Source organism: Heliangelus exortis, chromosome 25 (assembly GCF_036169615.1).
Source record: "Heliangelus exortis chromosome 25, bHelExo1.hap1, whole genome shotgun sequence".
In the NCBI taxonomy this organism is placed as follows: domain Eukaryota; kingdom Metazoa; phylum Chordata; class Aves; order Apodiformes; family Trochilidae; genus Heliangelus; species Heliangelus exortis.
Window position 1 is genome coordinate 3,621,758 of NC_092446.1, and position 23,697 is coordinate 3,645,454.

At 53.6% G+C, this 23,697-nt stretch overlaps 1 protein-coding gene across 1 annotated transcript; it reads right to left on the reverse strand.

Annotated features, from left to right (window-relative positions):
• Window positions 1–3,878: 3,878 nt before the first annotated feature.
• Window positions 3,879–23,166, reverse strand: BAK1 (BCL2 antagonist/killer 1). Its single transcript, XM_071768529.1, has 6 exons — window positions 23,040–23,166; window positions 18,285–18,413; window positions 12,158–12,293; window positions 11,935–12,078; window positions 9,338–9,518; window positions 3,879–9,143 (listed from the first exon to the last, which is right to left on the reverse strand). The coding sequence occupies exons 2-6, from the start codon at window positions 18,382–18,384 to the stop codon at window positions 9,039–9,041; spliced, it is 666 nt and encodes a 221-aa protein (XP_071624630.1). The 5' UTR covers window positions 18,385–18,413; window positions 23,040–23,166; the 3' UTR covers window positions 3,879–9,038.
• Window positions 23,167–23,697: the final 531 nt, after the last annotated feature.

The following is a 23,697-nucleotide window of genomic DNA, read 5'->3' on the forward strand; positions in this document are numbered from 1 at the left end:
GCCCAACTAATGAGAGGGACTCATTCTGCTGGGAGCTGGGGAAGAGCTGAAAAGGCTCCTTCATTTTTTTAGGGCTCAGCTTTTGAGGTCTCTGCCTGCAGGGAGGATCAGATGCCCCCCAGCTCCCCCAGGGTGGGATCTCTGCAGAGCTCTCTTTGTAGCCACCCCTGAGCTGGAAGGGAAATTTGGAATATTGGAGCCTCTGACTGCTGCTTGTTTGTCAGAGGTGCTGAGGGCTGGAGTGCAGAGCTGCCAGGCTGTGATAACTGGAAGGGGAATGGTTGGGTCTTATCTGCAGGCAGAAGTTGCCCCTCAGCAGCCAAAAGAAGAAATTTTAACGGACAGAATTTGGTGCCTCCCCTCGTGTCAGGAGCAGCTGATTGCATCACACGTTATACATTACACATTATACATCACACATTATACATTACACACACCAAACTGCCACTCTCTAACCCAGCCTCTTGAATTAACCACTGATAGGACATCAAATATTTTGCTTTCAGCTCCCCTGACCATCCCTGCTCTGCTACAGCACTTGGGAGCAGTAATTCTGAGCTGCAGAATCCCAGCAGCAGGAGGAGGTGGTTCTGGTGCCCCTGAGCATCTTTCAGGGTTGGTCACAGGGCTGGAAGGTCCCTTCCAACCCAAGAGATTCTCTGGTTCTCTGTAGCCATGCAGTGCTGTGCCAGCCCCATGGTTGGCACTTGGGGTCTGGCTTTTTCTTTCAATTGGCTCAGAAAAAAAAATAATAGTAATTAAAAAAAAAAATTAGAGCTGCAGAAACGGTCCCAGGTCAGTGGTGGGATGTTGTTTTGCTGTGGGTGAGGTTTTATCACATCTCAGCTGCTCAGTTCTGTGTTACTGAGTGGTGATGGCAACCCTTGGATTAATGTCAGGTTGGGGTCTCAGGTTTGCAGTGAGGCAGAGTAACAATTGTTCACAAAGGGTTTTTTAATGCCTTAAGATATCAGTTTAAAATGCATTTCAAGGTCTTTCCTCCATGCAGAGTTAATTGAGGAAAGCTATTGCAGTTTCAAGTGATGCTCTCACTTCAGTCAAGTTCACTTTCTTGTTCTGATGTGCCCTAAATTATCCTGGGGCAGCTTTCCAGGCAGGCACAGCTTGGGAGGGAGGGGTGGGATGCTCACCAGTCATATAAAAAATTGGGGAGGGGGTTTCACCCCTATGAGGGGTGAAGCCTGAGGGAATGGGGCTCAGTTGGGTTTTCCTCCTGCTTCTCCTGAAGATGGGGATGCAGCAGGATTTTTTAATTATTATTATTATTATTATTATTATTATTATTATTATTATTATTATTATTATTATTATTATTATTATATTGTTATATATTATTATTAATATTATTATTGTTGTTATTATTATTATTAGGTCACAAAATGAGCATCTCTGGGTGGCTTTAGAAGCAAGGCCAAGTCTGACCAAGTTGGAGAGTGCCAAAATGTTGCTGTCTTTAGGATCTTGCCTTTCCCTCTCCTCAGAGGTGCCAGCAGCTAAAATTTCCTGATTTCTTCCTCGAAAGCTCTGCTGCTGCCTTGGCAGAGCCTTGCAGCTTGGTGGCTTGGTGGTAGGATTGCTTTATTTGTAAGGAAATGGAGCTGAGCCATGGTCTGTCCACGTCTGGTCACTGTTTGCCCACAGATTTTTGCCAGGAGAAAGAAAAAAAAAAAAGGTTGTGCACCAGCTCGTGCTCCTTGGTGCTGCCCTGGGGCTCAGAGAGGACGTCATCTGAGCCACTTCATCCAGTTTCAGCTTTCTGACCTTTGGTCCAGGTTCTGCAGAGTAAAGTGTGGAGCAGCCCCCCCTAAATCCTGGCTGCAAATCCCCCAGATGAGTAAAATCAGCAGATGGTAAATGCCAGGGAGCTTCCCTTGGCTATTCTGGTGAGTGAGTTGATGGGCAGAGCCATGGCCCAAGCAAATGTGAGGACACTTTGGGGGGGAGAGAGAGCTCTGAAGTAGAAATGAGACTTGGATAAAGACATTGGGGTCTGGTCTGGTCTCCTGCAGGGAGTGGTTGAGGTAGAAAAATGAATTTATTGCTTGGGTTGTGCTGCGTGGAAGAGGCTCCTCCATGACAGAGGGCACAGAATTCCTGCTGCCAAGGGGATGGCCAAGGGATGTGCAGGTATGAAACTGCTCTGCCAGAGCTCTTGGGGTCTGGGCAGGCTCCAGCTTTGCTCCAGAAAGCTGTCTGGCTGCCAGGAAACAGAGCAGAGCCCAACTCCATCCTTGGCAGGATGCTGGAGCAAGCTCAGCCCGTGCTCTCCCTGCTGGACCAGGGGTGTTGGCTCTTGAGTTTGCCCAAACCACCACGATCCAGGGGGATTGTTGAGGAAAATGGAGGGAATTTAGGAAGGGATGGGTGAAAAATCCATGTTTCTGGCTGTTGATTCCCACGATGGGAAAAAAAAAAACCCCACTGGCTGCAAAAAGCCAACTGGGTGCTGGAAAGGCTGCTATGGGAGGTACTGGTACCAGTTCAGAGCAATCTATGGGGTTTTAATGGTGCAGGTTGTGCCCTTTCAGCTGATCCAGGTTTGTTTCCTTCAATTCCTTGGTGCCCATGGAAGCCTGGAGCTCAGGGATGCCAATGGGGAAAATGCCCTGGGGAGGGAGCAGATCCCTGGGGATGCCCTGAAAATGGGCTGAGCCCCAGCCACACATCAGAGGGAGGAAAGTTGCCTGGGAGAGAGGGATTTTGATCTGAAAAAATGCTAAAACCACCTGTGACTTCCCAGCTGCCCCCCAAAGCTGATTTGGTATCCTGGAAGTTAATTGGAAAACCTTTTATTTCCACAAAGCTCTGGATGCTTCAGTTTGACCCAGTTTTTATGCTTTCTCCAATACCAGCTCTGGATCTCGATTGCTGCCAGATCTTGGGTTCTGGTTTAGGGTTGAATGGCCAAAGGCAAAGAAATACTTCAGTAATACTGTGGCCCTAATTTTTTTAATTTTTTTTTTTTTTTTTAATTTTTTTTGGTAATTTAATTAGGAGCTTGATCTGGTTTAGGGGCAGGACACAAAGTGGATTAGAGGAGCAGCTGGCTCTTTAATTAGGGCTAATTTTCCTCTCTTCAAGTTTAACCTTTACTTGCACAGAGCCCCAGCTGGGTCCTGGTGTGAGCAGTGCCAGGATTCCCTGCCTGGGAATCTTCTCATCATCCTCAAATCTCCCTGCACCCATCCCAAAGTTCCAAGTGGCAGCTGTGTCACCCCCCTATTTATAAAGAGCAGGAACTCGAGGGTAAATATTTATTTGGATTCCAAGGTTTAATCTGCTACTGGCTGGTTGTGTGGAAAGCCTGAGGCCCCCACTCCTCCTCCAACTATTTTTTCATCTCCTCTCTTTCTCCCAACACTCCAGCTCACATTCCCCCAGGATTAACTCTGCAGGAACGGGCAGGGCTTGGGTTCAGACCCTCTGGCACCCACTGCACCCAAGCTGCTGGGCACCCAACCTCATTGGAACCCCAATGGAATTCAGGAATTCAGATCCAGGGCTCAGGAATGGGGATGGCACCAAGTGGTGGCTCTGCTGGGATGGGACAGAGCAGATGAAGTCAACTTGGAGTGGTGGCCAAGCTGGGAGCTGTGACCCTGGGGTGAAGCCACCTCTGTCACATCCCTGAGTCCTGCAGGGACCAAAACTCCTGCCACTGCCCATCCCACAACCTGAACAACAGAGGAGATGCCCAGAGCAAGCTGCAGCTCCAGGTTTTCTCTCCCTGTGTGCTCCTTCCTGCTAGAAAAAGTGCAAGCAGGGCTGGCAGCCCTGAAATAAGGGACAACAGAGACTTAAGGGCAACCTGGACCAGAGCAGCCCTGGAAGAAAACCCTCAGCAGCACAGCAGAGAGTTTGCATTGCATGTACCATTTTTATTTTCACACATATATATATATTACATTATTTTAAAACAGAATATTTGTGAAAGAAAAAAAAATATTTTTTTTTTCCAGGTAAAAGCAACCTCACCACGTCCCACACAGCCTTGTCAAGATGCTGATCTGCAGGCAAAGCTCCTTCCCCATCTCCCAACCTCTGCTTGTCTTCTCCTCCCTGCCTCTGGAAAGAAAAGGTCCTCACCAGTCCCTTCCTTCCAGGCTCAGTGCAAAGTCTGCTCCATTGCTCCATCACCCCCCCCATCCCCTTCCTGCAGTGCTGGGAGAGGACTGGGGCTTCCTGGAAAAAGGAAGAGGTGTGAAATTCCCCCTGCTTGGATCCTGGGGGAAAAAGGAAGGAAGAACCAGAATAGTGGCTTCAAGTATGTGTGTAAAACCCATCACAGAACTTGGCAGAGGCTGCCACCAGTCCTGACCAGTAAGGCACTGGTGTCTCTGTGCCCAGTGCTTGGCAGGGCTGGGTTGGGGTCTGGTTCAGAGTGGGAGGAATGGCAAGAAGGGAGAGAGAGGTGGTTCTGACCTCAGCCTGAGAGCTCATGCAGGGTTCTGCTGATCCAGAGGGAAAGAGCTGGGAGAGGGTAGGAGTTAAAAAAAAAAAAAAAAAAAAAAAAAAATTGTCAGATAGGCTCAATAAATAGGAGCCTTTGTCAGACTTTTCCCATTTTTCTGAGCACCCAAGATAACCTGAATGAAGCTCCTCTCCTCTCCAGCCTCCCAGAGCTGCTGCTGCTTGAGTTTTGTGTCTGGCCCTGTGCTCCCTTCCCTTCCTTCCCACCTCTCCTGGGCTGTAGCCTCTTGCAGAAAGAAACCCTCACCAAAAAGGACCCCCCTCCCCCTTTTCCTCCCTGCACCCCTTGATAGGTCTGGAGAGGCTGAAAGAACCTCCAGCCACCTCCAGCTCCTCCAGCCCTGGGGACCAGCACTGTCCCCTGGGCACCCTCCACTGTCCCCTGGGTGCCCAGCACTGTCCCCTGGGTACCCAGCACTGTCCCCTGGGCATCCTCCACTGTCCCCTGGATGCCCAGCACTGTCCCCTGGGCATCCTCCACTGTCCCCTTGAGGCCAGCACTGTCCCCTGGGTATCCTCCACTGTCCCCTGGCCACCCTGCCCCCCTCTTTGCTGCCTCTGGGGTGCTCCTCTTGAGCACTGTGGGGCTGAAACCATCCCAGCTGCTGATCTGGGGCTGGCTGGAGAAGGGAAAAGCCCAACCCCTGCCTTTGGTTCCTCTCCCTGCCCAGTCCAGCACTGAGCAGCCCCAGCAGGTACTGGTTGGTACCAGAAGCATCACAGAGCAGCCCAACTCTGGGGTTCTGATGCCAGAAAAAAACAGCAAAATGAATTGAGGTAGCCTGGAGCTGGGGGTCAGCCTTCTCCTGATCCTCTGCCTTTGTTTTCCAATGTTCCCACCTCTTCCTGAGCAGGAGATGAAGCCAAAGCTCCAGAGGCAGGATCCCCAGGAGCTCTGGGCAGCAGGGAGAAACTTCTGCTCTGGGCATCAGATGCTTTTGCTTTCCTAGAAGCTGCAATAAGTGACTGGGTTGGGCATTAAACCAAGTTTGCACTGGTTAAAAAAAACCAAAAACACAACAAAAAACCCCACTGTAGTTGAGCAGGGCAGAATCAAGCAGCTGCTTCAGCCCTGGAAGGGAAGTTTAGGGTTATTCTAAGAGCACAGTTTTACCTAGAGCTCTCCTTTGTACAGCAGAGATGTCTTTTGACAGCAGAAATGGGACTTTTATAGCAAAAATACATTTCTTTGTTAAAAAGGGCTCCTGGCACCACCAGTCCCAGCATCCAAAAACCTTCAGCATCCAGGCAAGGTGATCTGTGGGATCCTGTGGGACCTTGTGGGATCCTGTGGGACCTTGTGGGATCCTGTGGGACCTTATGGGACCCTGTGGGACCCCTGCCCAAACTCTGCTGAGTTTTGGCTTTGAGGTTTCTACTCTGGGGAGGGCACCCAAGCCCTGCAGAGCTCTGCCCACCCCTTCCCACCTTGGGCACCCAACCCTGCTGCAGCCTCCTCCTTCCCCCCTAAAGCACTCAGGGCTTCCCCCCACAGCACTCCAGTACAAACCAGTGATGCCCTGGCTCACACCCAGTGCTGATGGGTCCCCAGGTCACCTGGGCAAAGAGGGGGGACCTGGAAAGGGTTTTTTCCCTCCTTCTGTGGGAGCTCAGCCCCTCTCTGCCCCCAGTGCCTGTGATGCTGGTGCCATCCAGTGCCAGGACACAGCACTACAAAGCAGTTGCCCAGTTGAGGCTTTTTTTTTTCCATTTGGTAACCAGTGTCAGGCAGGCTGGGAGAGGTGAGAGCAAAGGGAGGCACTAGGCTGATATCCTGAGACAACCCTTCCTGCAAATCCCCTGAGAAAACAGAGAAAATGGGAATTTTCCTTTGTTCCAGCACCACATGGAAAAGTTCCCTTCTCTGGCCTGGTAGCACAGACTTTCCTAAGGCTTCATGATCTGCCCTAGAGCTGAAAAATGTTCCAAGTCTGCTGTCCTCACAGCTGGAAGGTGAGTTGGGAGGTGAAACACCTGATCTGGCAGATGAGAACAAATGAGATGAGGAGAGAGCAAAAGTTCTCCCCATCTGTTAGAGTTCTGGGGGTGTGGGGGTGAAGTAGTGAATAAAACCTGATTTTACTGTTTTCCTTCCAAGGTCCTCTGCTGGAGACACAACCTAACCAGACCACTAGCCCAGAGGCCAGTGAGATGCCAAAAAAGTGGCTGATTGAAGAGGAAAAAGAGAAAAAAAAAACCCAACCCAATTAGTAGTTGATTTTCATCGCAGCCAAAAGGCTCCATCTGGTGGTGTTTTCACCCAGAAAAAAAAGGTAAAGTGTGGGGATGAGGAACTGCAGATGATGATTGGTTGGTTGGAATGGTTCACAGCAGAGAAAAGTCTGGAAATCTTGAGGAAAATCTCCAGATCTGCTCAGGAGAGGTGAACAGAGGTGAGATGATGGGGAACGAAGCTGCGTGGGGATAAAGAACAGGAATAAAAAATATCCTGGGAAGGGGCCAAAGGAGTCTGGGGGGCTTTCAGCTGCTCCAAGAGAGGCAGCAGAGCCACAGAAGCTGAGCATGGAGAATTGTGCTGTTCAGCACTGATCAAACAAAGCAACCAAACCCAGAGATGTAGAGAAGAGGGATATTAGAACAAATATTTTAATGCATTAAGCAAAGCCCCCCAGGGATAGTACAGAACCAGGCAGGGTCAAAATAAGCCCAGAAAAACCCTGACACAGGTTCAGGCTGGAAGGTTTGGTGCCTTGTGTTAAAAGAGGCAGGAATAGGAGGGATAAAAGTGTTATAAAATGATGGCTGCAAGGAGAAGGGATGGGAGGATGCTCCAGCAGGATTTGTGCTACAAGCAGCAAGTACAGCAAGGGGGGGGAAATAACCATTGAGGGGGAAAAAAAAAATCCACCTGAAGGCAGGGATGAGGGAAATGGGGAAGCAATACTGGAGGGGTTTCTGAGCCTCAAGGTCTCTCTGAGCTCTCAAGGTCTCTCTGAGCCTCCTTGGGCTGCAGAAGGTGACACCAGGGAGGGCTTCAGGCCAGCCTGGCTCTGCCCTGGTGATCCCTGTGCCCCAGGGATGAAGGGGGAGCTGGGGGTGCCCAGCTTGGGGTGCAGGACCAATGCCAAGCAAAAGACCCCAGAAGGCTTTAGGGTGATGAATTTGCTACTCCCAGAGGGTTCTGCATTAGGAGAGGAACCCAGAGGTAGCACCACTGCTCCTTTTGTGCTTCACAGGTCCCCTCTCTGGCTCCTTCCCCCCACCTGCCCCAGGATGATGCAGGAATAGGGGGAGTTTGGCTCAGACTGGGCCAGTCACAGTTTCAAGCCTTACACAGAGCTAAACCAGGGCTAAAAAGGACAGAGCTAAACCTGGCAGCCCACACTGGGACATTCTCCCTGTTTTGCATAAGTCAGGAAGATTGGGGATGGGAGAATGGAGCCTGCTTCTCCTCTCTCTGCCCCCCCAAAAAAATCCTTCTGGAGGATGAGTGAAGAACAGAACACAGTCAAGTCACATCCCAAAGAAAGATCACTGGGCTCTGCTATAACCACTGCAGCCCTGGGCTCAAGCAGGGCACATCTGCACCCTGCTGCCTTGCTCAGCTCAGAAAAAAAATAAAATAAAAGAGCTGCTGCAAGGCTGGGGTGCAACTCCAGTGCCTTCCAGCAGGAGCAAGGGAGCCCCAATGCTCTCCCTGGGGCTGCTGGTTTGCAGCATCTGGAATTGCAGTGTCTGGAATTCCCCAGCAGGACCAGTGGGAGGGCAGGCAGGCTGTCTGCACCCATCCTGAGCCACTCCACAGCTCCTTAGTGTTTGGAAACCTCCTGGTGCTTCCCTTGGGTGCTGGCACAAAGCCTTGGAGCTCCTGGGGGGCTGAGAGGCTGCAGCCCAGCACCTGCATCAGCCCTGGGAAGAGCTGCAGCTCTCCAGGCTGGGGCAGGGGACACCAGGGGACACCAGGGGACACCAAGGGACACCAGGGGACACCAGGGGACACCAGGGACTGTCAGCTCCCAGGCAGTCAGTGTGTTTCTGTATCAAGGGGTAGGAGTGCTTGCTGTAAGGAAAGAGAAGCCTCATGGACTTGAGGTCAGGAACAGAGGGGAGGTGAAAGCAAAACCCCAAGGGGTTTGTAATGCTGGTTTGTCCCTCCAGTGACTTGAACAATGGCAGCAACCCCTCCTCAAATGCAGGTATGGTCTAGATGAGAGCCAGCAGCACCCAGGGAGCTCTGCACCAGCCCCAGGGAGTGGCCAAGACCACTCTCACACAGTGGCATTAGTACAGCAAGACATTTGTTCCTCCAGACTCTTGGCTCTGCCCCACTGCTGCATGCCAGGAGTGTCCCCTGGTGTCCCCAGCCAGACACCCAAGTCGAGCCTTCCCCCCACCCCAATTGCTTCTCTCTGGTGGCACCCGTGTAGATGGCAGAGACCCTTTGGCAGGAGGTTCCCCTGGTCCAAGCTGCTCTCTCTCTTGGAGGTTCCTTGAATCCTCCTTTTCTTGGGAGATGTCAACGCAGAGCAGAGAACCCAGAGCGAGCTTGGCCCCTTCCCCCCTCCCAGCTTCTGCCCCCACCTCAATCAGGACCTGAAGAAGTGTCGTACCACTAAATGTCCCACCATGACCAGGGACACCACCACCAGGATGTACTTCACATAAATATTGTCCAGATGGAGTGCAGCCTCCTGAGAGGGAAACAGAGAAAAACCAGAGAACACGTCAGACCCGGAGAGGCAGAGGGGGGGGAGCTCCGCTTTGCACCCCTGCAGCCTCACTCTTGAATCCCCAGCTCCACCTTTCACCCGGGGTTGGAACCCAGCTCCCTTCAGCCCGGCAACCCCCCCTTTTGGGGATAAAGTTGGGGTCCCCAGGGGCTCACCCATCCTCCCTGCTGGGCGATCCAGCGGGCGATGCGGTTCCGCAGCATGAACTCGGCCACGTAGCGGGCGATGCGGCGCAGGAAGCCCGGGATGCCCTGCTGGTAGACGTGGATGGCCATGCGGTAGCCAAAGCCCAGCAGAGCAATCACCCTGCCCCAGTTGATGTCATTCTCAAACAAGCTGAAACGAAGCCACAAAAGACAAAAAAAAAAAAGAATTAAAATCCTCCTCCTCCTCCTCCCGCTGCGCTCGGCGGCCGCGTCGGAACGCACCGGGATTTCGTGTCCCGTTTGAGTCCCTGCTTTACAAAAAAAAAGGTGTGGAGAGGGTCCAGAGAAGAGCAATGAGGACTGGAGAACCTGCCATATGAGCAGAGGCTGAGAAAAATGGGTTGGTTCAGCCTTGAGAAGAGAAGGCTTAGGGGAGACCTTATTACAGTGTTGCAGTAATTAAAGGGGGCTGCACAGATGGAGATTCCCATACAAAGAATCCCATGGACAGAACGAGGGGAAATGGGCACAAGGTGCTCCTGGGGAGATTTGGATTGAACACAAGGGGAAAATTTTTCACTCTGAGGACAGTCAGACACTGGAATGGTCTCCCAGGGGAAGTGGTGGATTCCCTCACTGGGAAGTTTTAAGTTTCAGCTCCATGGGGTGCTGGGACACCTCACATCACCAATTTCTGATGGGTCCTTTCCAACTCGGTGTATTCTGTGATTCTGTGTGATTCAGAAGGGTTGGACCAGATGATCCTGGAGGTCCCTTCCAACCTGGCATTCTGTGATTCCATGGAATCCCTGCTGCTCTGCATCCCAGCCCATGTGGTTCTCCAGCAGCTCCAGGAGCATCCCAGCCAGGAGGACATCCCAGACACCTTGTGGCTGAGTGACACGTGGCCACCCAAAGCCAGGAGGAGCTTGCAGAGCAGAATAAACACAACCAGAAGTACTGCTTGCCTCAGGGAGCTGGGTCAGGGTTGTCCCAGGGAAAAGGAAACTTCCCAATTCTCTCTACACAACCACAGGCTCCAAATTGCTGGAGTGGAAGCTTTGGGGTGGTGACCTTCCAACTCATCCTGCCTTGCCCTCACCTGCTGCTTGCTGGTCCTGTGCTTCCATGGGCATGGTTGTTAAACCAGGTAAGCTGGAACTGGGGGAGGGTGAAGCCAAGAGGCTGCAGCAACTCAGCAGTCAGGGGCAGGAACCTCCCAAAACATCCTCTGCTTGTGCCCCGAGGTAAGGAAGTTAAAGTATATCTGAGGCCACAGCATGTCAGAACAGGATTTTCCCTTTTCCTGCATAAATGAAACCCTCCAAGACCCAAACCTGATCTGATCTTGCCTCAGCCTGACACTCCCAAGGGCTGGGAGGGCTCCAAAATGTGCCCAGATGTCCTGATCCAGGTTTTGGTTGCTGTGGGTACAAACTGCATCACTGGGGGCAGGTTTGGCACTGATTTATTTACCCATTTTTAAAGTGTTTTTTTTTTTTCATCCTGATTCCAGGCAAGGCAAGCAAGGAGGGGAAAAAGATTATTCTAAACCGAGCAGACTCAGGCCCTGTGATTTATTCTGGTGCCCTGTCCTCTGCAGCACCTTGGTGTGGAGCTGCCACTGGGTGCAGGTGGCAGAGGCACGTTGAGAGCCCGAGGAGGAACAACAGAAAAGGAGGTGGCACCAGGAGAGGGACAGAGGTGTTCATTTACCTGTTTGTGGTGTGTTACTGCCTCAGGCTGGCAGTGCAGGATGGTTCCCAAGGACAGGGGAGCAGGAAGAGGACAGAAGAGAGGCAGTTAGAAAACAGACACACTGGGGATGGGGCTGTGATCAGCCTGGGAACTCAGGGACCTTGGCTCCTCTCCTGCGTGACCCTGGGCAATGCATTTAATGTGAGTAGGGTCTTGGTTTCCCTCCAAACAGAGAAAGGTGATGGCTGAGCCCCGGGATGGTCACTTCCATCCAAGCATGTGGCTCAGGCAAGCAGGGCAATGGGCTGGCCCAGTGTTTGCCTTCACTCCTCACCCCACTGCTGAGCTCTGAGTGGGTGAACTGGGTGAGCATCACCTGTGTGAGCTGGCTGCAGGGCTACAGAGCATCCCCCATCCTGGGCTACTCTGATCCTGTTCCACAGGGATCGTGCCAAGTGTAGCAAGTACCTGCCTGTCCTCACAGCCTGCTTTGTGCCTCTGGAAAGCCCGAGCCCTCAGGACATCCCAGCAGGAGTGGGACCAGCAGCAGGGCTGCCTTGGTCCAGGGGTGGTCATGCCCCTGGAGGGGAGCTGGGACGTTGGCTTGGTTACTGATACACAGGTGTGTCCCCTGGGTTTTCTGACCCTCATCAGCTCGTGCAAAGCCTGTGAGATGACTTTTGGGTGAAGCCTGTCCAGACAGTGCCCAGGAGGAAGAACAGAGAGGCAGAAAGCACAGTGAGATCACTGAGAGCTCAACCCAGGGGTGGTGGATGAAGCCTGAGCAGACGGCGTCTGCGTCCTGCGGCAGAGCTGGGGAGGGGGACGAGGGTTTAACCCAGGACATCACACCCCAGCTGACCTTTCTCCAGGCATCCAACCCACACCCAGGGAGCTGGTGGCCTTACCTGGAAGCTATATTGGTGAAGCACTCATAGGCATTCTCCTTGGTGAGCTGCAAGGATGTCAGCATGCAGCAGAACTCAGGGTCATACCGCTTGTAGATGTCGTCCCCAATGATGGCCAAACGCTTCCCCACCTGGCTCTCGGTGCTGCCCAAAGGGAAGAGGACATTGGGGTGGGTCTGGGATGGATCTAGGATGTGCATCTAGGTTGGGAGCAGTGTGGTACCTGCCCAGCTCCTGCTGGATCTCCATGATCTCTGGGTCCACGGGCATCTCCTCCCCTCTCTCCACTCTCTCCTGCTGGTAGCGGTGGAAGGCGTAGCTCCGGAACACTTCTTCTGTCTCCTCTGCCACCTGGTCCTCTAAGAGGGACAAGAGAAAGAAAAATCAAGGCAAAAGTCATCTCATCCCCCCCTTTCCCAAGTTGGAAGGGCACCGTTCCCTCATTTGCAGCCTGAATTTGTGCTGTTTGCACAGAACAGATGTTTTGCATAAAACAAATGCTCTGCAGTGAAACAAAAAGAATCCAACAGGAACTGGCTCTCAGAAAACTGATTTTTTGTTTTTTTGAAGCCAGTCCTTGTTCCTGAGGGCACAGGCCCACCTTTTGAATCCACTTTTGTCATGAGACAGCTCCAGGCCTGACATGACACAAACCAGATGTTCAAGTGCTGGTGCTTGGCAGCTCTCCCCACGGGACAGCAGCACCAACATCAGCAACCTCAGAGCCAAACCCAGGCTAGAGGCAAAGCTCACTCTGGTGCTGCCCATCATCCACCCTTGGCAAACAATCTGGGAATCCCAGAATTATTTGGGTTGTTAAGGACCTCTGAGATTATCAAGTCCAACCCTTGCTCCACTCCCCCCGTGGTTCCCAGCCCATGGCACTGAGTGCCACATCCAGGCTCTTTGGAAATATCTCCAGGGATGGAGAATCCACCCCTTCCCTGGGCGGCCCATTCCAATGGCTGAGCACCCTCTCCAGAAAGAAATTCTTTCTCATGTCCAACCTAAACCTCCCCTGGCACAACTTGAGACCTCTTGTGCCCTCTTGTCTTGCTGAGAGTTGCCTGGGAAAAGAGCCCAACCCCCCCCTGGCTCCAACCTCCTTTCAGGGAGTTGGAGAGAGTGATGAGGTCTCCCCTGAGCCTCCTCTTCTCCAGCCTCAACACCCCCAGCTCCCTCAGCCCTTCCTCACAGGAATTCTGTTCGATCCCTTCACCTCCTTTGGGCCTCAATCTCCTTCCTGAGCTGAGGGGCCCAGAACTGGACACAGGACTCAAGCTGTGACCTCCCCAGGGGCAGAATCCCTTCCCTGGGCCTGCTGGCCACACTCTTCCTCATCCAGGATTCCATTGGGATTCTTGGCTACCTGGGCACACTTGGAATGTTGAACCTCATCCCGTCGGGATCATCCCAACTCTCCAACCTCCTTTCAGGGAGTTGTAGAGAGTGATGAGGTCTCCCCTGAGCCTCCTCTTCTCCAGCCTCAACACCCCCAGCTCCCTCAGCCCTTCCTCACAGGACTTGTGCTGGATCCCTTCCCAGCCTCCTTGCTCTTCTCTGGACCTGCTCCAGCACCTCAATCTCCTTCCTGAGCTGAGGGGCCCAGAACTGGACACAGGACTCAAGCTGTGGCCTCCCCAGGGCTGAGCACAGGGGCAGAATCCCTTCCCTGGACCTGCTGGCCACGCTGTTCCTGAGCCAGCCCAGGATGCCATTGGCCTTCTTGGCCACCTGGGCTCACTGTTTTGGTGAAAAGCTGACAAAAATCTAACTCAATTAGTTGAATATAATTCCTATATTATTGAATAATAATATAAGAGCTGAGGGGCCCAGAACTGGCCTCAAATTGTGGCCTCAGTGATGCAGCAGATCAGCACCAGCAGCAGTGCAGCTCCCTGCAGTCAGTTAAAAAACCCCACTCAGCTAAAAACCCCTTTTCTAATATCCCAGTGTTCCCCTTGCCAGCCTGGCCAGGCAGTTCCTGCATTTCCAGTGCAGAGATGCTCCTGCCCCAGCAATATCCCAGGGCTGGGACATGAGGAATGTGGATCCAGCTCCAGAAAACCCTCTCCCCAGGTCTCCCAAAACATGTCACACTTTATTGTCACTGAGTTCATCCAGCTGGACACATCTACCTGGCCCACGTGTGGCTCCAGGGAGAGGGACCCAGCCCTGGGTGGGGTGCAGGGAAGGGAGAGGACCTGGTGTGGGGAGACTCAGGTTACACTGTCCAGGCAGGGTAAATAAAGGTGAAGGGAACAACAAGCCCTGCTGGCTGGGTTTTCAGGGGACTGTTTTCTGGTTTGCAGGAAAGGGTTGATTTGCTGCCATAAACAAATCTCACCTTCCAGAGGAGCCCGAAAACGAAACCAACTGAGTCAGAGTTTCAGTAAGAGGCTGGGTAAACGTTGCCAGAACAAAAGAGGAAATAAAATAAAATAAATCCCTGGTTTTAGTTACTCCAGGCACTATTTTTAGTAACACTGGGATAAGAGAACACCAGAGAACATTTTTTTTTTTTTTCCACCCCCAGGGGTTAACCCACTGGGTCTCTCCCACTTGAAGTGAAAGCATCAAGATGCAGATTTGCTTTGTGGAGGAGAGGGGTGGGCTCCCTGGGGGATCCTCAGGGCTGTGTTAAGGGGCTGAGGAGCTGCTGGGAACCTCCAGAGTGCCAGGGAGGACCTGATCCACTTCTCCTGCACGGAGCAGAGAAGTTGGTGGTGGTACCCAGCACACTCCCAGCACCCAGACCAGTCCTACCCCAAGAAGATCCCCACTGCAGACCCCAGCCAAATGTTCCCCATCTGCCTTTCTCTGCAAAATCCTTCATTTCTCCCCGTTCCCATCTCCTGGGGAGCAGCTGCACTACGGTACAAATTGGCAGGTGTCACTGAAGTTATCCATCAGACCTTGCCACAGCTAAATTAAACAACCCTGGAGTTATGACAGCTGCAGCCTGGCAGCATCCATCCCTCTGGGGCTGAGGAGCCAGGCAGCACCTACACTGAGAGGTGCATTTGTTTGTACACAGGGAGAGATCCAGCCTGGAAAAAAAGCAACTGGCTCCAAAGAGAACACAGCTCCAGGGAACCAAGAACTGTCCCTGGAGATTTCTGCCCCCAGGGGAAGCTCCACTCCACCTCATGGTGTTGTAATTCAGGTGTGGGATGAGCAGCAGAACCATGGATGGGTTGGAGTTTGCTTCCATGGGGCAAGGCAGCACCTTGGGAAACCTCCAGCAATGCCCTCCAGGATCAAAGGCTGAGCCTAATCCTGCCCAGCAGAGCTTCCAGACAGGTAAATGCAAAACTGCCCTCCCCAGAGGCACCTGCACTGCTCAAATCTTTTTTTTTTCCCCCACCCAAAAGAGGGGCAATATTCTCAAGCAGTCTCCTTGCAGGGATAATGAGCAAACAGCTTTGGTGATAAGACAAAAATTAATCTGGCAATAGCTGGTCCTGATACTGGACTGGACTCAAGAAATCTGCTTTAATTCTTATGTTCAACCATGTCCCACCAACACCAAAGAGCAACACAGGGAGCAAGTGAGCCCTAAATGGAACCCAGGCTCAATACCCATTAACAAAAGCCCAAATACCCATTAACAAAAGCCACTTTCTGCTCCAGAATCCCATAGCACTTGTGGGTTGAAGCTCCATGATTCTGCCTCTGCTGGAGGCCACGAGGCTTCTGCCTAAGAGGAGTGCAGAGATCCCCAGAGCCAGAGGCTCAAAGCAGGGTTTTGCTCTGCTTCTCTGTGTTGCCTGGGCTGAGACCTGTCCCATAGTTGCTAATCTCCTGGCCTTATCTTTTTTATATTTTAAAAACATACTGATGCAGTTAAACAGGAGGTCCAATACTTGGAGCCTCTGCTGGAGACTGGAACTGCACAAGCACCAGGGACAAGTATGTTTCAATGGTTTTGGTTCCTACAGAATGGATCCCAGGCTTAAACCAGCAATTCAAGTTATTTCTTCCTCATTTTGCAGGTGATGGAGATCCAGAGCTGTCCCCAGATGCATGGCTGATGTCCCTCAGTGACAATTTATCAGTTCATGACTTGCCTGGCACGCAGAGTCAAGTCCAGAGCTGAGCCCAACAACCCAGGACCAACCTCTCAAGGTTTGGTTTGTATGAAACCCAGAGAGAGAGATGAGAACCCAGGTAACCTGAGGATGGGACAGGGCACAGTGTGAGGCAGGGGGGGCTGGGCTGGCCATGCACATCCTGACACCTTGGACATCCTTGCAGAGACTCCCACCAAAGCTCTTTCCATTTCCCAGGTCCCAGGATAGGGTGAAACCTCTCCCTTTCTTCACCAAGTGCTTTGGGATCCCTGTGGGCCACCCAGGAGCCAAATGTGACCCCAAACCCAAGATTTCCACCTCAGGGCTCAGTCCCCCTGCAGTGTAGAGCAGCTGAGCATGGTCACCTCCAGGGAATGTCCCAGGGATCTGAGCCTGGATGGAGGTATCCAAACCACCCCCACAGCTGTGACCAGGGACCCATAACCACCCCCATGCTTCAGATGAGAGCTGCAGGAGGACAAGGTTCATCTGCTCAAGTTTGAGCCCTGAGCTCAGCTCAGCACCCTTGGTGTTGGGCTTCCCACCCCACGTTTTCCCTTTGCATGGCTCCCCAGGACCTAAGTTGTTCTCCCACTTCAGTTCATCCAGCCAGGAGTGTGAAACTTCTGGTTTTGTCTCTGATGCCCTAAAAAACCCCCCAGGTGCAAACTGCCACCCAGCCCAGACTGAAGCAGCAGCATCTTGTCCCTGCCCTCAGCCAGGATTGGGGCAAGGGGGGCTCAGAATGATGCTCAAGCAAATCCTTGAGCAGCAGGGAAATCCCTTCCTACCCCATCCAAAGAGCAACACAGGGAGCAAGTGAGCCCTAAATGGAACCCAGGCTCAATACCCATTAACAAAAGCCCAAATACCCATTAACAAAAGCCACTTTCTGCTCCAGAATCCCATAGCACTTGTGGGTTGAAGCTCCATGATTCTGCCTCTGCTGGAGGCCACGAGGCTTCTGCCTAAGAGGAGTGCAGAGATCCCAGTTCTAAATCCCAGATGGACCCCCCCTGAGTTCTGGGAACCAGAGGGATGCCAGTAAATGTTTGTAGGTGTCCAGGAAGCATGACTGTAAAACAGTGTGGTTACAGCTCAGGGCCTGATCCTCTCACTGGTTTTCACACCAGCATCTCCTTCAACAGGAAATCAGTGTACATAAACAACTCCTCTTATTTATTTATTTTCATGCCATGTAGACTTTGGGAAGGGAAGGAGAGGCTATTTTTTTTTTCTTCCAGTGTATCCACGCAGGATCTAGCCCAAGTGGTACAGAGAGGCAGAGGAGTCCCAGCCATCCCAGGGTATAAATACCTTTATCAGCCCAATAAAACAGCTCAGAGCTGGACCTGAGCTCAACCACACAACCAGTTAGATACAGCTTCTGACCTCATTATTGACAGTGACTCAGCCTTATTTACCACCTGCAAAACAGGTTAAGAAGCCACCTGTGTGTCACAGCCCTCTGTGCAGTGACATTTTATCACTTGGGGATGAAACAGGAGCTGAGGTTTCCCCCAAGTTCCTTTCAGCCCCATTCCCAGTTTCACTCCTTAGTGTCAACCACCATTGCCCAGTCTGGGACTGGGGGCACAGGAGAAAAGGACTGAACTGTTTCTGAAGACTGGGGAACTGGAACTTTTCATCACTGCTAAGCCAGGACACGTCAGAACCCTGAGCTCAGGGGTTGGTTTCAGCAAGACTGAAACCAACCCAGCCAGGAGAGTTTCTCTCCCAGTTTTAAACATCAGACTTTTCACTCTCTTGTGCTTAGGGGAGGGAAAGTAAGGGACAAAAGGCAGGAGTCTCAAAGCCACTGGGGTGATCTGTCCCAACCCCTGTGCCCTGGGGCTGTGGCCAGGCAGAGCTGTCAGTGTGTCCCAGGCCCACAGCTCCCTGCACCCTTATTTTCTCCAAAATTTTTCTCTGATGTCTTTCAAGCCCTCCTTGCTGCCCACAGCACTAATCTCTCTCCCAAGTTCTCTCCCAGTTCAACTCAACATCATTTTATGGAGCTGGTGGGGTTATCCCCATCCTCCAAAAGACCCGACCTAGAGGCATGGAGAAATTAAATTAAATTAAAATTAAATTAAAATAAATTAATTAAAAGAAATTAAATTAAATGAAAATTAAAAAATAATAAATAAAATAAATAAAAAAAAAAGAAGAAAAATACCAAACCCCACAAACTAACCATCTTTTCAAAGAAACACAGTGTGGAGGGGGAAAGCATGGGTTGAAAACACTTCCTCCCCTGCAGAGGAAGATTTTTACCTGTGTTGAGTTCTTGGGGCATCCTGTGCCCACGGCTCCCCCGGCGTCTGTGGGTCCCTGGGGGGTCCCCTGGGGGGTCCCCATCCTTCCCTGAGGCCATCACAGAGATGCTCAGGGTGTCAGCTTCACCTGCAGGGAGCAGAGAGAGTAAATCAGGCAGGTTATGAGCAGCCCATGGGGACAGGGGAGCCCCCCAGCCCCTTGCTCCCTCCCCCACCTCCCAAGCCAACCCTAAGAAGCCCCTTTGGGTGAGCCACGTGCTGGGCAGAGTTTTTACCTCTCTGCTTTTACCTCTGCCAGCAACTGGGCTCCTCCCTTCCCAGCACCTTGCTCCCTGATTCCTGCCACACCAAGCCCCAGGGCTGGATTTTTCCTCGCTTCCTGATTCTTCTCAGTAATTTGTTTGCCCCACAAGTCAAATCCCAGGAGAAAAAAAAAAAAAAAAAAAAAAAAAAAAAAGTCACCCAACCCCACCACCTCCCCACCCTTGCTGGAAACCTGCCACTGAGCCTCTGACCCACAGCAGCTCTAAGTCAGCCCAGACAAGAGCAGCAGCATCTGCAGTGGCTTCACGTTGGGATGAGAGCAAAAAAAATAAGAGCACAAAAAAAAAAAATAATGTCTATGACTCCCTGGCTGCACCCAGAGCTGCAGCCAGCATGGTTCAAAGCCCAGCAAGAGCAAAGCAAGCCCTGACCCTCTCAAGCTGCTGGGATCTGCAGCCCCAGCACCCATTTCTCCTTGCAAGCACCTCCAGCTTGTTTCCCCCAACTTCTCCAAGAGATGAGCACTCTGTTTGCCTGACTCCAGAGGCTCTGATTCCCTCTGTTTGTTTCCTATTCCCTTCTCAGAACAAGAAAATGAAATGAGAGCCAAATGCATGGCTCATGTTGCCCCTCACCTGCAATCCACAAGTATCCTACACCCGGGTCAGTAATTTAGGGCTGACTTGCAGCTCCTTTTTCCCTCTCTGCTCATTGCACTGAGCTCACCCCTTGGGTTTTGCAGAGGAGGAAGGGAGGCCACCCAGTTGCTCTTGGGGTTAGACACAGAATATTGCAGCTCCTGTGGCCCTGCTCTTGGCATGCCCGTACATGTTCCCTGGCCAGACCTCTACAGGGCTAAATATGAATACTGACCCCCAGAAACTTCAATTGTATCATTGGGGGGGGTGAGGAAAAAAAAAAAAAATTAAATTAAAAAGCACAGGTTGTGGATAAATCCCCACCCCTGTCGAGAAGTGCAACACATGGCCCAACTGGGGATTATTCAGAAGGCAAAATAAATTGAGACCATAAATGGGAATGTGGAGTTCAGGCTGCAGTCAAGGTGTGGTGGGGGCTGGAAATGCAAAACTCCCCAGCCTGGCTTTGGGAAACTGGGGTGTGTTTGCAACCTGAGCCCCAGTGACACCCTGATGGAGCTGCTGTTTTTTCCTCCCCACCTCCGAGGACAGGATTTCCTCCTTTTCCTCCCCAACCTCAAACATCTCCATCCAAGGAAAAAGTGAAAACACGCTGAGGATCAGGAGCTGGGATGGAGGGGGAGAGCTGGGAGGAGAGCTGGCTCCACTTGCCCCAAAAAACCAGAGCCCCGGGTTGCAGAGCTGCTCCTCTCCTTGCTCTTCTCTGCTCTGGGATGTGATGGACACAGCTCAGGGAGTGCTTGGAGTGGGATGTCTGTGCCTCTGTCCCCTCCTCCGGAGAGGAAACCTTCCCAGGCTTCATCCCCAGCCCCTCCTCGGATGCTCTGCAAAGCCCCAGCCCGCCCTGCATCGGAACCGGGCAAGCCCAGCCTGGAGCAGCTCCCCGGAGTCTGTGGGTGAGCAAAGCAGCAGGAAATTTCTTCCAATTTTCCCCTGCTCCGTCCCGAGGCTGTTCTGAGCATTGAAGAGGACGTGGACACATCCAGCCACAGAGTTCTGCTGCCTCTGGAGCTTTTAGTTTGGTCCAAGAATGACCGAGTTGTGTCCCACTGCCTCTGGCCCAGACCTCAGCTTCCAGGCACAGGGAATTAGGGATGCAGCATCCAGCACGCAGGGTGGCTACCGAGCACAGGAATCTGGTGGCCCAGAGGCAGCTGCCTGACTCGTGTGATCATTCCTCAGCTTGACAAGGCCTTGGGAAGTGGCAGCCCACGCCTCTGGCCGGCATCAAACAGGAACTTGGATTTTCGGTTTCTTTTTCACCGCGGTTTCTTCCCGCGCTTTCTGCCCTCGCAGCAGAGGTCACCCCAGCCCTGCTGCACACACCCACTCGGGACCAGCCTGCTGGGTCCCAACCTGCTCCCCAGGGAGGGCCCCAACCCCCCCTTTCCTCCTGCAAACCGAGTGAGCACCCCGACCAGTTCACTGCCAGGCTCTGCTGGGGCTCCCAGTGCCTCAGATCATCCCCTCCAGGACCAAAAATGATGCTGCCCCCACCCCTCCTGCTTCCCCCATCCCTCCTGCTCCCCCCATCCCTCCTGCTTCCCCCATCCCTCCTGCTGCCCCCATTCCTCCTGCTGCCCCCATCCCTCCTGCTTCCCCCATTCCTCCTGCTTCCCCCATCCCTCCTGCTTCCCCCATTCCTCCTGCTTCCCCCATCCCTCCTGCTTCCCCCATCCTTCCTGCTGCCCCCATCCCTCCTGCTTCCACCATTCCTCCTGCTTCCCCATCCCTCCTGCTCCCCCCATCCCTCCTGCTTCCCCCATCCTTCCTGCTTCCCCCATCCCTCCTGCTTCCCCCATCCCTCCTGTTTCCCCCATCCCTCCTGCTTCCCCCATCCCTCCTGTTTCCCCCATCCCTCCTGCTTCCCCCATTCTTCCTGCTTCCCCCATCCCTCCTGCTGCCCCCATTCCTCCTGCTGCCCCCATCCCTCCTGCTTCCCCCATTCCTCCTGCTTCCCCCATCCTTCCTGCTTCCCCCATTCCTCCTGCTTCCCCCATCCCTCCTGCTTCCCCCATCCTTCCTGCTGCCCCCATCCCTCCTGCTTCCACCATTCCTCCTGCTTCCCCATCCCTCCTGCTCCCCCCATCCCTCCTGCTTCCCCCATCCTTCCTGCTTCCCCCATCCCTCCTGCTTCCCCCATCCCTCCTGTTTCCCCCATCCCTCCTGCTTCCCCCATCCCTCCTGTTTCCCCCATCCCTCCTGCTTCCCCCATTCTTCCTGCTTCCCCCATCCCTCCTGCTTCCCCCATTCCTCCTGCTTCCCAGCCCCAGGCCCTTGGGATTCACCCTCTTTCTCCTTTCTTAGGGAAGGGCACAAGGAGGATGTGACACCCACATACTTGAAACCAGCCCCAGGCTGTGGAAAATGAAAGTTCTGCAGGGCCTGAGATAAGGCTGAGGAAGGAGCTGGGGGAAGCTGCTGTTAAGGTTCAGCTCCACCGTGATTTTTGGGGCCTCATAGAAGGTCTCAAAGGGTTAAAAGCAGCAGGCAGCACTTAGGATGTGGATTTAGAACACCCCCAAGATGGAATGGGAATCTTATCTTTATTAATGAGCACGTGCCACGCAAAGAAACCTTCCTGGCACATGCCAGCCTTTACTAATTAAAAAAAAACCCAACCCAAACCTTTGCCTCAGCTGTCTCTCATTTCACCCTCATCTCCTGTGCTTAAAGGACTTTTGCACATTTCTTTTGTGCCCTCCCTTGTGACCCACTGACCACTTCTCCCCACTTTTCTCCAAAGGAAAGTGCCTGGGTGCAGGGAAAATGCTGGGACAGGCCCAGTGGAGGGGGCAGAATTCCAAGCTGGAAGAGGGGAGAGGATCTGCAGGAACATTTGGGGTCTGTATGGACAAACCCAGTTGTGGGGGCTCTGAGTCACCCCTCAACATCTCCATGAAGCTCCTGTTCCAGGCAATGCCCGGAGCAACCTCTGGAACCAGCATTTCACAGGTCAGTCCTTTGGCCCACACATGGGGACAATTCCATCCCATGGGGTGCAGGGCAGATCCCCTTCTCCAGGACTGAGATCCCCCAGGATTCCTGCACCCCACTCCATCCCTGCCTCTCTGAGCACAGCTCCTCCCAGCACAAACCCCCAAACAGCTGAGTTTGCCCAGTTTCGTGGTCACCCCCCCAGCACGGCACTGGGGCCAGCTGGACCCCAAAAGCTGCAGACATCACAACCAAAGCCCCCCAACAACCCCATAACCCCACAGCCCCGACGTCCCCGGGGCTGCAAAGCTCTAAAGCCACGTGTGTCATGCCCGTGCCTGAGGTCACAGCTCAAAGTGGGGTGACAGGGCTGTCACCCGTGGCCCCAGCTTGGCACAACCCTTCCCCCCCACAGCTCCCACGATCCCCCCAACCCCGAGCTCTGCCAGGGGTGGGGATTCCGGGGGGGGGGGGAAGGGATGCCGGAGGGGGGGGGGATATCAGGGGAGGGGAAGGGATGCCGGAGGGGGGGGGATATCAAGGGAGGGGGGGGGGTGTCGGGGGGGCTGTCACCACCGCGGCCTCGCTTGGGAGGAAAGGGACGGAGAGGGAAGGGAGGGCGGAAACTCGACGGGATAAAACATAATTAAAAGAGGCGACAAGTCCCTCTTTGGGGACACGATGGGCTCAGAGCCAGAACTTTCAGCCCATCTGAGCGCTGCCTGCTGAGGCACCCCCGTGTACTTGAACCTCGCTACTCCGGGTGGTGCAGGATGAGGCCCTGGGGGCTTTGCCGGGACCCCCCCACCCCGGTACCTCCTTCCCCCCCATCCATGGCCGGGCCCGCTGGGTGAATATCGATAACTCAACCCGGAGAAGTTTGGGTTCGTTACCGTATCCCGGAGGGGACCAGGCAGGCCGAGGGGTCCCGGGCAGTCACCGCATCCCGGTTTGGGGCTGCTCCATCCCCGCCTCCTCCTCCTCTTCCTCCCCGGAGCGCGGCGCGGGAGAAGGAAGCGAACCGGGGGGGGTGGGGGGGAGGGAAAAGAAGAGAGGAAGGGAAAAAAAAAAAAAAAAAAAAAAAGAAACCCAACCCCGGACCATAGATGGGGAGCTGGGCAGCTCCCTCTAGAGGCACCTTCCGTGGGCTCTGCGTGGGAAAGCGGCTGAGGCTCCGCGCAGAGCCCAGCACCGGGGCGGGGGGCAGCGGGACCCGTCGGGGGGCTCCCGGGGTGGGGGTGAGGCTGGGATATATCCTGGATGCGGGGTTGGGAGCAGCGAGACCCTTTGGGGTGCTCCTGGGGTGAGGCTGGAGCATCGCCTGGATGGGGGTGGGGGGCAGCGGGACCCCTCGGGGGGGTTCCGGGGTGGGGGTGAGGCTGGGACATCCCCTGGCTGATGGGTTGGGGGCAGCGGGACCCCTCGGGGAGCTCCTGGGGTGAGGCTGGGACATTGCCTGGATGCGGGGTGGGAGGCAGGGGGACCCCTCGGGGGGGTTCTGGGGTGGGGGTGAGGCTGGGGCATCGTCTGGCTGTGGGGTTGGGGGCAGTG